Consider the following 15,417-nt stretch of genomic DNA (forward strand, 5'->3'; position numbering starts at 1 on the left):
CGTGAAGGTTTTGGCTGATTCAGATTTGAAATAACCTTCTGAAATGGCAAGTTTTTGAGATTCTGGCTTAGGGAAAATCTTAGATTTGGTTGTTGCCAAACTAAAAGGCAGATTTAGGGCTACTGAGAGCAAAGTTAGATGTCGTTTGACTTAAGGTTTTTTTTTACTAAAATGAGAGAAAGAGAGAAAGGGACACCAAAAGTCGGGTCGGGTGGTTTTTTTAAGAAATTATCAATTTTCACAAATTTTTTTTTTTAAGTATGACATGGAGGCTATTTGGCTGCTGATGCATAAGACATTGAGGGCATTTTTAGAAGATAAAATTGACTCAACACAGAGTGCACAAATCTCATATTATTTTGCCCATTAATAACTGCTTTCCATATTTGAAAAACTTGGGGATTGAATATTATATTTTTTATAAATAAGGGCCCTAAAACACAAGTTTCCCTAAATTTTAAGGTTGTTCTTGTACTTTTTGGCTCATGCATCTTTGATTCTTTGTGCATTTTGAGTTGCTTGTGTTCAGTATTCTTTGGGTTTTGTTGGGATGTTGAGAAAAGTGAGAACAAGAAGTAGAAAAAATTCTGACTAAAAGGATTTTTATTTTTGCATTTTCTTTATAACTAAAAGATTGGAAATTGTGAGATTATGTTTTCCTTTCCTTTCCATTTCACTTTCCCTAATTTCTCAGCAACCAAACATGATTCATTTTTTTTTTTTTTTTTTGACTATTTTTTCTTTTAAGGAAATAAAAATGTGATAGTATTTATATTATAGCGAGGTGAGTTAACTTGTTTACAATTTTATACTTTGTTTTTATATTGTAGAAAATATAGTAGAACAAAAATAATTGTATTGACTATTGAGTATTGCTTGTCAAAAATTAATGAAAAATTTTAAGGCATATTTCTTTGACAATAGGATGAAGATGTAGATTTGAAATTATCCTCACAATTTATCGTAGTTTTAGTAGGATGACAAATAATTAACCCATTCAAATAAGACAAAAATTTTGAACTAGTTCCTCCAAGCCTTTATTAGTGATCATCTTGCTATATGTTCGAATTAGTACAGTATAATTAGTATTAAATAATTTTATAATGTCGATGTAGAATCTTTGTTAGCATATTTTTCTCATTGTGTATTTAACTTTCAAGTTTTTTGTTATTTAATAATTAAACTTGGTTGTGATTTTCTAAATAAAGCTTTCATATGAGATTATCTAATGAAGCATCTAAAAACTCCTACTTTTTATTTATTTATATTTATATGATTTTTATTTTTAAATTTTTTTACGTATAGAACCATTTCTTAGCATAAACTAGTGGATTTTTAATGACTAGTTTTGTGATTGTTTTTTGAATTTTTCTTTTTTATATTTATTTTTAAGGAGAAAGAAATAAAAGCGTTAGGTTTTCAATCTTAAACAACTTCGAAGATAATTGTCCTACAAAATAAAGAACTCATCTTAATGGAAATTATTGAAGAATCTAATGAGAAGGTATGCTTTTTGGTACCATTCGGGATTTCAATTGTTGATAATTGTTGTATATATCTTTCATGTACCACATGTTTCAATATTTTCATATAAATCATTTTAGTAAAGATTTTTGTCATGTTTATTGTAAAATTTCATTGTTTCCCCAACAACCAAAAAGTGCTAAGAATAGCAAAACTAATGTAATTTTTTTCAAATGGATTTATTTACCTTCGTTTGAGTGTGTCATTTGTCTTCTTAACACTTTTTTGCTTCTCTTAAACGACTTTAAATGACGGGGTTGCAATAAATGATATGAAAGAGAACATATAACCATGGTGCTGATGAGATAGACGACAATAAAAGAGAAGTTAGCTGGTACCAAGAGGGCAACAATAAGGGGTAAGAGTCTTGTCGTCACCATGAGTTCAAATCCTGGGGAGGTCACTCTGGTCCTGGCCCATTCCGGTCCAATCCCAGTGGTACAGCTGACCAGAGCCAAAAATACTCCAGTCCAATCCCGGATAAAACAAATAACGTCCCAACAAAAACGTTGGCCTTTTTTGCTCTGGTGCCCAGCCGTACCACCGAACTGTGCTAGTCAGGGGCATCACAGCTGGAATGGGCCGGACAGCGCAAAGTCTTATAGGGCCATTTGTTTATTTGGCCCTTGAGGGTGACGTCCCCATGATTCGAACTTGGGTGGTGACAAGGCTCTTACGCCAGTGCGTTGCCCTCCTGTTACCATCTGGGCTAGCCTAGATGGTACCAAGAGGGCAACGCCCTGGGATAAGAGCCTTGTTGCCACCCAAGTTCGAATCCTAGGGAGGTCACTCTGGTCCTGGCTCATTTCGGTCCAATCCCGGTGGTACGGCTGGCCAGAGCCAAAAATACTCCGATCCAATCCCGGATAAAACAAATGACATTCCAACAATATAGTTGTATAGTGGCTTTTGGGGGCATGTGATGTTTTTGAAGGGATATAAATAAGGTTAGAGGCATCTAAATAATGTCATGTACCTCGATACATTTATAAGTAAGGTCATTTTTATGATTTTACCTTCTATTTTAGTCATCTATCCAAATAACCCTAGTTAAAAGGGTCATTGAAAACCCAAATTTGAAATAATAGTCTTCCTTCTTTGCAAACATGAAATATAATATTGAACAAAAATACCTTTTAACAATTTATTAATTAAGCACCTTTTGAATAAAAAGTTGTGCAATAAGGGTAAAAATGTTAGAGTGTGATTATGTGTAATTTTCAAAACATTAAAGTTATTTTTGAATATAGGTATTGCCTTATCTTTTTAATCAAATATTTATTTCTTAAACTTCTACATGGTATGGAAATATGAGATACAAACCCTAAATTATGTACGGAAGATTTCATATCATGTCACCGAGAAAAGAGATAGAAAGTACTTACTATATATTACTTATTAGTACAATAATAATATAATTAATTAATTAATTAATTAATTAATTAATTAAATGAATTAAAATTGGAACATATTAAATAAATTAAATGAATCAAAAGTGAAATTCATATAAGTGAGAAGGAGTTAGTCAATTTATATATACATCATATTTTATTAGAGTCAAATTATTTTCAATTTGAGTGAAAATTTTAAAAAACCTCTAACAATGTCGTGCTTCTTAAATTATACTATTTTTTTTTCCTCTCTTTTGTAACATATAGAAGATTGCAAAAATTATTATTATTATAAAAACTATAATTATTATTATAAAATTATCATTATTATTATTATGAAAAAAAATGTGTGGTTTTATACCCACATGAAAAAAAATATTAAATTTATTTAAAAACAATTAAAAATTTATGCACTTTTTTTTTTAAGTTAATATTTTGAGTGGTTGAAGTACTATCTTTATTTTAGAGTACAAAAGACTTGGGATGACTTTTAAAGGATTGTATCTTATGAATATTTTCAAATGAGCCCATGAAATTACAGTTTTCCCTGTTAAATTACCCCTTTCTTTACTCGTCAATCTTCTCTCCTCGTAGCCTAAAGATTAAGGTGTCGACTGTCAATGAACACTAGGCTTCTCCCTTTCCCAAAAATGCTTCTAAGCCATAGCCACTATCTCGAAATGCTAAAAACCTCCAATCCCAGTTCCGGCAATTTGTTGTGAAGTCCGCTTCGGCTCTTCCCAATTCCAGGAAATAAGCTTTCACTCAGCTAAGTAACTTCTTCTACAACCTTTACCACATCAATGATGAGTAGTCATTCAATCCCATCTATCATAGACTCCATAGTTCTTCATGATAATGGAAATTTGCTGCAAAGAAATATATACACACATATATATGGAAGAGATGGTTTAAATACCTCAATTTTTTAAATCATTATCATGTAAACCTCTAAAAAATGTTGTATTTTATATGAAAGTTACTTCAAATTGCATTTTAAAATAATTTAATTTTCCTAATGGGTAATTTTTGTCTCATTTTTTATTTTATCTTTAAAAAAATAACAATCTTTTTATATCTATAGAAACTTCTAAAATTTGAAAACAAAATTTTAACATTTGCATTTTATTATCATTTATTAAAAATAACAAGTGCATTAATCATGATTCAATGGTTTGGTGTGGAACAATAGCCCAGTTGCTTTCAAAGACGATTTTTGCATGATTAAAACTATTTCTGTTTCTCACACTTTATGTCCTTACCATCAATTATGCAAAATAGTAGGACCTTTAAGCCTATTATCATATTCATCCAACTCTAGAGCACAATTGTCACTTAACTCAAACTTTTAAAACTAAATAAAATGGGATTTTAAGGCCCTCACAGATCACGTTCCTCGATTGTCTGATATGCTAAAAGATTATCAAGCCAAATAATATCCAACAAACAGAAACCAAATTGCAGGAAAGTTTCTACTGAATGGTAAAACAAAATTTCAAAACATTTAGATCCGACCTTTATAGCTCATTCAACAAATGATCACCCAGACTTTTACATAAACAAGTTGGGCCTTGATGCCTTGTAGGTGGTCTTGAGCTTCCTGGTAGGTGGCCTGACCTTCCTGAAGGTCAAGGGGAACTTGATCTTGGAGTTGTGGAATTGTTTTGAGCTCTCCCTCTTGCAAAGCTTAGCTGGGATGGTTGCAGTCTTGATTATTTGGATGCAAGGAGACCTAACCCTATGACGGGAAGCCATCTCAGCGTACATTTGCTCAACAGCACCATTCAGAGTAGTGTCACGGTATTCCTTGTACATGTTGTGATAACCAGTTCGACTTTGATACCGCAGCCAAATCCCATAATTCTTGATTGTGGTTGGGTTCTTCTCAAAAATCTGCAGTGACATGCAGCTAAACATAATGAAGGGCAATACAAAGTTTTTTCCCCCTTTACAATCAGAAGGGCCAATACAGCATATTGAAGTAGAAGCTTGATATATATATATATAACACATCCCCATATCTTTGTAGTCAATTTGATGATAAACATAAGAATTTGAACATGGTATTAGAGGTGGTTATAACCAAATAAAAAAAGGCAAATCCAATTCAAGCATAGCTCAAGTTATACATGAATGTGTCCAGAAAAGTCAGATTCTACATTATATTAGGACAAGGGCTGCTACAAAACAGAGTGGATGATAAACAGTTTATAATTAACTTGGTGTAGCAAAATATCAATTGTCTAAATGCGCATACAAAGAAAAATAAGGGAAGAGGAACAAATTTGTGAATCTTCTGTGAAATTTAAAAAAAAATAAAATCATAAGTGTACATAAATGAGTAAGATGTGAGTGAACTTGTTCTATCTAATTTCAAGTGGCGATTATTTTTAGACCAAACCTGATTATCAGTTAGGCTTTAAAAAACCCATGAACTATTCTACAAGGAACAGACACAGAACTACCACAATGCAGCAAACCAACAAAGAACGCATCAGAATCTACTTCCCAAAATGTTTTAACATGATATGCATTTCCATAATCTTCCCAACAAAATGAGTGGAAGTTAGGAAAAGAACAAGTATCCATCAAAACTGAGTATTGTTCAATGACGCTTAAAATGTCTCAATGTATCTCTACTGAAACATGACATTGTTTACTTCTTGGTGGAGAAAGACAGGGAAAAACTTCTCAATAAACAAACAGAAAATGCACTTTTCCTAGCTGTATGGACTCTAGTGCAATATTCAATTGACCATTTGGTGTGATGCAGGTTTTTAATTAAATTTTCTCTCAGTGTTATTTACAATGTTTACATGGAAAATTACACTTACCAAACACCTTTTATTAGAATTTTTATCCTTTAAATAAATAGAAGACAATAGTAATATCCAACCAGACTAAGAGTCAATAAACAAGAAGCAATATCAGCCATCTAACCAAGTATATAACACAATTGATTTCTTCTAAACTAATGCTTAGTTAGCCAAACAATGGATGCAAGTCATGGACACACCTCCAAGAATCAACCCCCATTTAACCATACTTCCAAAATCCCAATAATAATTTCACCAACAAATACCACATGACAGTGAAAACATGAGATAGTTACCTCATTGATTGCCAGCACTTGACCATTGCTCTTCTTGACTTTCTTAAGCTTCCTCAGAAAATACCTATTTCAGATCAAACCAAATCCCTAACTCAAAACCCGAACCTTATTACCAATTAAACAATAACCACAAATCCACAGATCATTATCGTATCCCACATACCAGAACTTCGATTTGGCGCGAACCTCATTTGTGGCCCAGAGCTTCATGCGGTAGATCTTCGGATGCTCATCGGTCTCCGACGGGAGAGCTCTCCCCACAACCTGGTACTGGTGAAACTGCACATCCAAACAAAAAAATAAACCCCATTAGATCAGGCCTAAACCCCCACCTCCCTCCATTTGTTATGACAGAAAAATGAGGAAGAGGTAATGAAAATATTCGTCGCAGCTAAACCCTGCAACAGTAGGGGTTTTGCATAACGAAAATCAAACTTTCTTTTCCTACGTTCTCACAAACCAAACAGGTCACAATTAAACCCTGAAGAGGAGAACGAGATGGGCAAAGAGATCGATGGAAGAAACACGAAGAAACGAATGAGGAGAGAAGATAGACTTACCCTGAAAGTAACCATCTTGACGGAGAGATTTTGAAGAAGCTACTTCTCTCTGTGGTGATGGGAAGGAGAGATGTGTCTAGGGTTTCTTAAGAAGCTTATATATGATGTGAAAGTGTGAGATGCAAACCCTAATTCATAGACTACGGTTCACCTCAAGTGTCTAAGCCTAAAGTTCGTTCATTTCATGCACCATAAAAAAGAACTAGAAAATATTTACCCTTTATTACTTATTACTATAATAATAATAATAATAATAATAATAATAATATTATTATTATTATTATTATGAAGAAATTAGTATTTGTGATAGTAGTAATAGATGATTTAAATTCATAAATTATGCATATAATTTCATTCAATCTAATTTAATTAATTAAATGACTCAAAAATGAAAATCATATTAGTGAAAGAATCAACTCAATCATAAGATATATCACATTTTATCGAGTTATTTTTTATTTGAATGAAATTAAAAAAAATACCCCTAAAAATGTCATGGTTCTTAAATTATACTTTCTTATGTATCTTTAACATATAACTATTTTTTTCATATAAAATAATTGTTTTAATCAAGAGTTGTTAAATGCTTTATAATAATATGAAATTGGTAATGAAATTTTATAATTTCTTATATCAATTTTAAGTTTCATTTAGAAGAGTGTTTCCAATTTAAAAACAAAAGATTGAACACAATTTTTAAGAAGGTTTTGATGGAATTTACAATTATACATCCTTCATTTTCTAATATGATTTAAGTTTAAATTTAATATTTTAGAACAAAAGAAAAAAAAAAAAGATTTGTTTGATAACTATTTTCGAAAACAATTTTTAAAAATAGTTTTTCAAAATTATTCTATGATATTTTATAAAACAAAATTGGAAACTTGAAATGTTTTTAACATATTTTTAATATTTTTAAATATGATTTAAAAATAAATTTTATATTTAATGTTTTATTTTTAATTATTTTATATGTTTATATAATTATTTTTTTAAATAATCTTAAAAAAAAAAAAGAAGTAAAAACAACTGTAAATAATTTTAAAATATTTTATTTTCTATTCTATTTTTTCTTAAAAATAGAATAAACAAAAAGACTTCTTAAAAATAGAATAAACAAAAAGACAGTTTTTTAATTGTTAAACGTGTTTTTCTTATTTTTCTTTTATCTAGAGAAGAAAACCCCGTTTCCTATCAAACAAACCTTTAGTTAAAACATTATTCCAATTAGAACTTTAAATAAGCATATTACATCCCGATTATACTTAAATTAAAAATAAAAGAAGATATATTGAAGGTTTCCAACAAATGTAAAAATTTGATTTTTGTTATGTTTTTCTTGAAAACTTAAAGTTTTGAAATTTGTTGGAGGAAAATAATTTTATTTTGTTTTAGTTTTCAGTTTTAGGTCTTTGAAAAATAAAGATTCTGAAAATTCAATCATTATTGTTCTTTGATTTTTACTGTGCCTTATTGAAATATTAATGTTTTGAGTTGATAGGAATGATAATATTATTGGTTTTCATGTTTTCTATTTTCAATTGAAAGTAATTTTGAGGCTAATAGGAAATTTTGATCTTTTGGTATTTGGTACAAATATTTCAGCACGATTAGGCCATTTGTTGAGCAGAGACCTCAATGGTGATATCATCAGAGCCTCCCACAAGGGTGGTGGTTCAAAAGTTCAATCGTTCAAACATCCTTCACCGTTCATTTTCCATTGATGGATATGGCTACAATTTTTGTATCTACAGACTACAGAACGTAAATATTTTCAATTTTCCTCTTTTTCTACCTGTTCACTGCTTCAAATCCTTATTTTTCCCATCTACTTTTTCAAAGTTTCCCATATTTTGCAAAACTTTCACAACATCAAAATTGCTACACCCTAAACCAGGATGGTGTTTTCTATCTATCCCCACCCAGGCTGACTCTCAATGCCACCGCCCGGCAACAAGAACAATTAGTATATGTAAGACTCAGCAACTGAATATAAATCAAATTTCAGCAAATATTATGCTTCTATCCTTCATTCCTTTTTTATTAGTTGTGGCAATATATTAAAATTTAGAGATATATTGTTGAAAGAGCAACAACTACACGTGTAGTAGCTATAAACACCCAATAACTTCTTGACTAACCTTTATAGTTTTAAAGGGGTCTCAAAAGCGAAATAAAAACAATGGCCAGCAAACATTTTTCTGAGATATGGAGCCAGAATATACATTCATTTTTTTTTTTTTCTAAAGGCCTGTAAAACTTTCACCATGCGTGTGTTCCCTTTGTTACACCAAGAGTAATGGCAATCACGGCTAGAACAGTCTGCACATATCAAAACACAGAATTCTTTATAAGCCCCAGCAAGACACAAAGTTCACTACCAGCAACCAAAGAAAGAGGTAACTTTCAACTTTACTGAAGGCAAAGCCGCAAAAGGACACAGACCAGCTTAAACTATTTCTAATGCTACTTTGAAATCTACAACAAGAGAGTACCTCTGTGTGTGTGTGTGGTTTTGTTTTTGTTTGTTTGTTTTTTCTTTTTTTCCCTTCAAAATACAAACATAAATTACTCTTCCACCAATCAAATTGATCTTTCGTTTTTTCACCAACTAATTTATTTTGTTCCACCAACTTCTCAGCCATTATCCCCCATAGTTTTGAGAGGTGCAAGGTGCACCCAAGGCACAAAAGTCTCCTAGGGCTTACACTTAAGGCACAATACAAGGTGCGATGCTTGAGTGAAGTGAAATGCTACCTAGGATGCGTAAAATTTTTATAAAATAATATTTAAAATCCAATCTAAGCAACAAAAAGACCAACTTTAAAGAGATCATGCATCACAAGTATTATTTGCTCAGAAATCAGCATGGTAATGCAATATATGTAAGAAGTACTTAATATCAGCTGCTGTTTTGTAATCCATGCCTTGAATTTATCATATTGAGAGACAGCATGGTAATAAATACAACCATAGAAACAGTAGGCATAAGAACAAATAGAATCTTGAATTGTCCAAGCATGCAAACAACTGGTTTTGAAAGAAAAATATCACCAATCCCAAAGATTTTAACTACAGCCATCATTATCATAAAAGACTTAGAAAACATGAAATACACAAGGAAAAGTACAATTAGAGCAGATTATTGCGTAAGTAAAAAATGAAGCAATGGATAATGAATACTTACAGCTATTGTGCATGCAATAAGTCCAGGTTTTTCTCTGTAATCAACTCGAACACAAAGTAGAATGAAAGCTCCAATATACCATGGAATGGCAGCACAAAAGAAACCAATGATAAACCTGCAAACAAAATTAAATCAAATCCACTAAATTGCACATTTAATGTTGAACATGAAAAGTGGGATAAAACTAAGAACTGTGATACATGTCGGATGATTATCGGCTCTCATAGCAGTCAAAACTAGGAGAGGTTCTTCCTAACAACCTTATCTATTCCAATTGTTTGAAGGTTCATATCAACTTTTTTCCATTGGTTTAAGGAAATGTGTGTATATATATATTTCAAACTTTAATTTTTCCTGGTGGTATTGAATTTTTATCCTAAAATATATTGAAATAACAAGTATCAACCATTACTTGTTAATTTTTATGGTTTAGTTGAAAAGAAGCTTATTTTTTTGGATCATTTCATTATAAGTAGATTGATTTTTCTACCATTCTACATGTTGTTTCATGTCATGCCAAGCAGAGTCCTCAGCACCAAAGCAAGCGTCCAGGTTTCCTTCAATTGGCACAATTTAGTAGCCAAGCCACCTCAACTGAGCACCCAAGAGCCAAATACAACATATCCAGAAAATTGTTCTTTCAAGCATAATACAACAATTTATTGCATACACAATACTGTGTCCCAAAAAAAGCTTAAGAGGTCATACTAAACTTGGCAGCCATGTCACCTCAACTGAGCAGAATATCCAGAAAATTGTTCTTTCAAGCATAATATGACAATTTATTGCATACACAATACTGTGTCCCAATAAAAGCTTAAGAGGTCATACTAAACTCGTTAGAAAGTACATAGTAGGAGAAATCCTCTCTCCTAAACTCTTAAATCCCATATTTCGCAAATTCTTTAACATAATCATACTATTGAGCAATTTTGAAACTTAATTGGCCTTTATTTTCCCTAGTATCTGCTCCCTAAAAAATTATGTCTCAAAATCTTCTTTCAATTAAGTGCTCATCCATTCATCTATTATACTTTGAAATATAATAAATTAGATTATCAGGGGCCACCAGCTCTTGAGGACTGGCTCAAGTGGCAAGGGATTGGGTAGCGATGAGGGAGGTTCTAGGTTGAATTCCATATGACAGAAGAAAAAGGGGAGGAGGGCTGATTATCAAGTGTTACTCAATTTCTAAATATACAACTAAATATTTAAAATTTGAGGATGATCTGGATTCTGCTGGAACTGACAAGTAGATGAATTTAGTGATAACCTGGATTTTATCTTCTCTAATATTCTTATAGCTTCATTTGTTTTCGTAATCCATATGTAATAGGCAAAATGCTCAATTCTATGATCTACCAAAATGATGTTTCAGGAGTTTTCTTCGCTTTTTATTAAAAAATATAGATTTAAAAGTTACCAAATAATGATGTCTTCACTTCCAACATTAAAGCTGTGATAATCCATGTAATTCAACCATATGTTAAGTTTTAGTGATGTAAATTATTTAATCATAAATATGGCACAAAAAATCGCAGAATTGCTTTCATGTTTTCAGCCTTACCAATCAGAAAAAGGAAATGATAAAGTATTCAAAGTGGTTTATTATGCTGGAGAGGACCACGTGAAACCAATTTATGTACTTGTTACAGCCAATTAGCAATGTCAGTATTGATGATGTGAACTGGTTTACATTATGTCTTGAGATCAATGAAGAAAAGTGTAACAAGGATACAGCTAATTCAGAGTTTGGACATGACAACAAAAAACAAGATATATGGTTGTAGGAAACTTATCCACATATGTATAGAAACATAATGGTTTGGTTACTCTGAGTTCACCCTTTTTGTACATGTCATCATAGAGCCATTCATAAACACAGGAAAAACCTAAAATAAGGAGACATGTGAACTTACAATAACCAACCAATACCAATACCGCAGCAGGGAAGACGCCGCTCTCTCACTGGCCTCCCTTCAACAACAGCATAGCCTTCACCAACATTATATCATATTAAGAATGTGGTAAATCAAGTGGAAAATAATTTCAGAAGATAACAAATCAGAGTTAATCCATATTAACAAAAATTTTGCATGAGATTCATGGATATTAGTCAGAATTTCTACATAAATCCAGCTTCTAAACAGTAATTTCAAGTAGATGACATTATCCATGGTTCCGCATAGGTATGAAAAATTTAGGTGGACTGAAACATGATACTGGCACTAGCAACTGAGAACCTAGGTTACATGCACTTGGATGGTGTATTGGGCATGAATATTGCTGGACATAGCAAATATTGCAACAAATCAATCCCTCTTAACAAGTAACAGAGTGTTCACCAAGTCAGGTTATTGAAACAGAGCTTCAAATAGAAGATATAATGTAGCTGGACACACTCACAAACACCTAAAACTCTTTTATCTAATAATTTTAAGTGATTTCAAGATTCTTGCCTCATACCATCTTAGATAACAACTTTCCAAAAACCAATTGTCAGAAGAACACTTCAAAGTAGGATACCTACCCTAATCTCTAAATGATATCAACCAAAACATGAATAAAATATAATTGCAATTTGCCCTCTAACCAAACAAGGGAAACATAAATCCAAGTAGAGAAGACAAAGAAGAAAATCTCTAGCACAACTTGACTTCTTTTCCAGATCCAAACTCTACTATCCAGAACTCATTCCAGCAAAGATGTGCCCATGCTAGTATAAGGTGGGTGAGTGGTCAAGTACTTCTTTGCCATCTTTGAATTTTATTTTATTTTATGTTTTCTTTTTTCTTTTTTATGGGTTTAGCATCTTTGAAAATGTGAATAAACCTAATACATAGTTACAAAATTCCCTTAATATCTTTCACTCCTTTCAAGATCTTATATAACAAGCTAGTTTGGAAGTGATTTTGAGAAGGTTAGAAGCATTTCCCAATTACTTGAGGTAATTCTTGAACTAGCACTTTATAGGTGCTTCTTCCATAAGTTATTATCTCTGATTTTTTCTAACAGCATTGACATATATGTGTGACTATAACTATATATAATACAATAAATCTAAGTTTTTTTATTTTAATAATTCATGAATACTAAAATCACTTTTACTGTCATATAAAACATTACCAAAACACTATTGGGGGGGGGGATTTAGGTTTATATCCAAACATTAATGGTTTCTATATAAAATCACTTTTGATTCAAATACCATTGACAAATGTGCTACAGGCTAAAAACAATTTTACTAGAATCCCTACCAAACAGACTAACAACTTTTGGGGGAAAAATGACAGAGTAACTGTTTTGCCCCATTTTTTAACATCTTAATCCACATAAGAATAACACAATCCACACTAATTTAAGTAGGAAAATATAAATCCATTCCAAAAATGCCTTTTGAGCCTTTTCTTTTGAACAATCTTTTCCCAAATTAACAAAGTTCCAAAAACTGTACTCTGTTACCTAGGTAGATTGGGTGCAATGTAAGAAAATGAAACCCATGTGTTCCCTTTGTTAAAAAGGCACACTCCTGAGTGTCAGTAATTAAAATCATCCAAGTATAAAAAAAAAAGGGGCACAACATTCTTCAATTATGATTTAACCATCTTCATGCCTATAATTTTTGCCTATATGTGTCAATGGAGCTAAAATTCGAAGAAAAGGAAAAGAAAAAGCTAAAATCAAAGTTTTCTTGTTACATAGCACCCATCAATTGATTTGATTCCCTTTACTGTCACACATACAACAGAAGTCAGTTTTGAAGAGAACGGCACCTATGTTGATTTAACAATGCAAACTATTTTGAGGGGTGGCATAAATATTGCATTGCCAACTGAATCCATGTTTCAGCACTTCCCCTTCCCAATCTTGACAACCAAACTTATGTAGCACAGGGAAGTACATGGTAGCACATGATGAGAACTTCTCAATCTCAAAGTGCCACACTAGCATCCCCTTAAATAATAACCTCCAAGGATTAGAGGATTTCAAATCAAGGAACAATAGAAAGAAATTCTGTGCCAAAGTGAACAAAAGCAAGAAGTCCACATCTTCTCTAGCCCAAAGAAATTCCTAGATATGCTGAGGAAAAGATAAACACATCTAGATGTCTTGGTAATTACTAACTTCTGCATCATACCCTTCCCATCATCCACCCACCAACAAGACAAGTTATTGATTAATAACAACTCCGCACTTCTTCAAAATTATGTGATACAGCATCCATATCTTGCAGGAAGTGAGCCGAACATAACAACTTCATTCACCTCCAGATATGTGAATTTTTTTGGGGGGAAAAAAGAGCCTAAATTTCATTAATTGCATTCTATTCTATTGGAGCACTGTAATTGGGACCTGACTTCCTTTTGGACCATTTTATTGCTTTGCATACTACCGGATTTGGAATAAAATTATAATTTCATGCGCCCAAAACCATCAAAGAGAATCCCACAGCATTTTGTTAATTGCAAAGAGGTGAATTTTTCAATCAAATCAAACTCTACTACCAAACACAACCTTAGTAACCTTAAAATCACATAAATATACGTTCACATAAGAAACAATTGTTAAAACCTATATTTTGATCCGAAAAGCCTCCAAAACAGCAAGAGAGATGCTATATCAACCAAGAATTATACGATCTGGTGTATTCAAAACAACGGTAATCACAATAATCATCATAAAAATGAACTTCACAAAAAGGAGCTCCACTTTTAGAGAGAGTAAAGATGAAGAAGAAAGCTAGTACCTGGAACAGTTTGGTATCCATGAGAGTAGTAACCAGGCGGAGGAACAGGCTGAGGAATACCGATGACCGGCTGAGGATGATGAGCAGGTGGCAGAGGAGGGTAGTTGGCGACGCCTTGAAACGTGCCGTAGGGAATCTGATTGGATTGTTGGCCGGAGAGGCCTCTGCTCTTCCCTTCTTCGCTCATATTTGATGGAAATTAGGATTAGGGCTAGGGTTTGAGAGAAGGTGATAATCGTCGTCTTCTTGGCCAGAAAATTTGGGGACACTCTATGAGAGGGGTATTTTTGTCAGTTCACCTCTTTGCCATTTTGGTTTAGTAAATGGCGCCGTTTCCCATAATGACTGAGCTGGCATTTCACGAATATTCACTATTAACCCCGCCCCTCTCGGCTGCCACGCTTCCCCCCGCTGCGTGGCACTGCCTGCCACGTCATCCAACTAATTTTGTTCAAATTTAAATCTTCTAAATCAAATGAAAACCTAGATAAGGAAACCCTCCCTCCCTCTATAAATTTTGTCATCTCTTGATCTTAAATCTAATGAATACTAATTTCCACACAAAAATGATGGACTTTGAATTTTAGACATGATAGGGCCCATAAAAATGAGATGAAGGGGCTTGAATCTTAAATATGCAGCTCATAAGTACAAAGACAGATGGAAAAAGAGGACATGTGCCTTTCACGCAATCCAAATCTACGATGACAAACAAGTTTTGTCCCCTTTTGAATATTTTCTATCTATACCTCATTTTTCTTTTGTCTAATTAATATAAAATATCATTTCCAACATCTAATCATCCTAAAAATGCAAGGAATCTTCTTTTACATTATTGTACACACAAATTTAAAATTTATGAAGAAAATTGATTTTTTTTTTTATTGATTAAAATC

The 15,417-nt window shown here is 32.4% G+C and overlaps 2 protein-coding genes across 2 annotated transcripts; both read right to left on the reverse strand.

Moving 5' to 3' along the window:
* Nucleotides 1-4,233: 4,233 nt before the first annotated feature.
* LOC100260572 (60S ribosomal protein L18a-like) lies at nucleotides 4,234-6,637 on the reverse strand. Its single transcript, NM_001378730.1, has 4 exons — nucleotides 6,588-6,637; nucleotides 6,191-6,306; nucleotides 6,028-6,091; nucleotides 4,234-4,808 (listed from the first exon to the last, which is right to left on the reverse strand). Exons 1-4 carry the CDS (start codon nucleotides 6,600-6,602, stop codon nucleotides 4,467-4,469), a joined length of 537 nt encoding a protein of 178 aa, NP_001365659.1. The 5' UTR covers nucleotides 6,603-6,637; the 3' UTR covers nucleotides 4,234-4,466.
* A 2,064-nt stretch (nucleotides 6,638-8,701) lies between these two features.
* LOC116803646 (uncharacterized) lies at nucleotides 8,702-14,903 on the reverse strand. Its single transcript, NM_001378728.1, has 4 exons — nucleotides 14,522-14,903; nucleotides 11,694-11,769; nucleotides 9,775-9,889; nucleotides 8,702-8,909 (listed from the first exon to the last, which is right to left on the reverse strand). The coding sequence occupies exons 1-4, from the start codon at nucleotides 14,706-14,708 to the stop codon at nucleotides 8,850-8,852; spliced, it is 438 nt and encodes a 145-aa protein (NP_001365657.1). The 5' UTR covers nucleotides 14,709-14,903; the 3' UTR covers nucleotides 8,702-8,849.
* Between the last annotated feature and the right edge of the window lie 514 nt (nucleotides 14,904-15,417).

This window comes from Vitis vinifera, chromosome 10 (genome assembly GCF_030704535.1).
Source record: "Vitis vinifera cultivar Pinot Noir 40024 chromosome 10, ASM3070453v1".
Taxonomy (NCBI): Eukaryota; Viridiplantae; Streptophyta; class Magnoliopsida; order Vitales; family Vitaceae; genus Vitis; species Vitis vinifera.

Bases quoted from the DNA above. Each gene is read 5' to 3' on its own strand.
- LOC100260572 (NM_001378730.1), bottom strand. The intron at 6,092-6,190 runs GTATGTGGGATA...GATCTGAAATAG, and splicing joins CGCGCCAAATCGAAGTTCTG to GTATTTTCTGAGGAAGCTTA. The intron at 4,809-6,027 runs GTAACTATCTCA...ATGTCACTGCAG, and splicing joins AAGTGCTGGCAATCAATGAG to ATTTTTGAGAAGAACCCAAC.
- LOC116803646 (NM_001378728.1), bottom strand. From the start codon at position 14,708: ATGAGCGAAGAAGGGAAGAGCAGAGGCCTCTCCGGCCAACAATCCAAT. The intron at 9,890-11,693 runs GTAAGTTCACAT...TTTTGTTTGCAG, and splicing joins ATTGGTATTGGTTGGTTATT to GTTTATCATTGGTTTCTTTT. The intron at 8,910-9,774 runs GTAAGTATTCAT...TGATATGTGCAG, and splicing joins TTATTGCATGCACAATAGCT to ACTGTTCTAGCCGTGATTGC.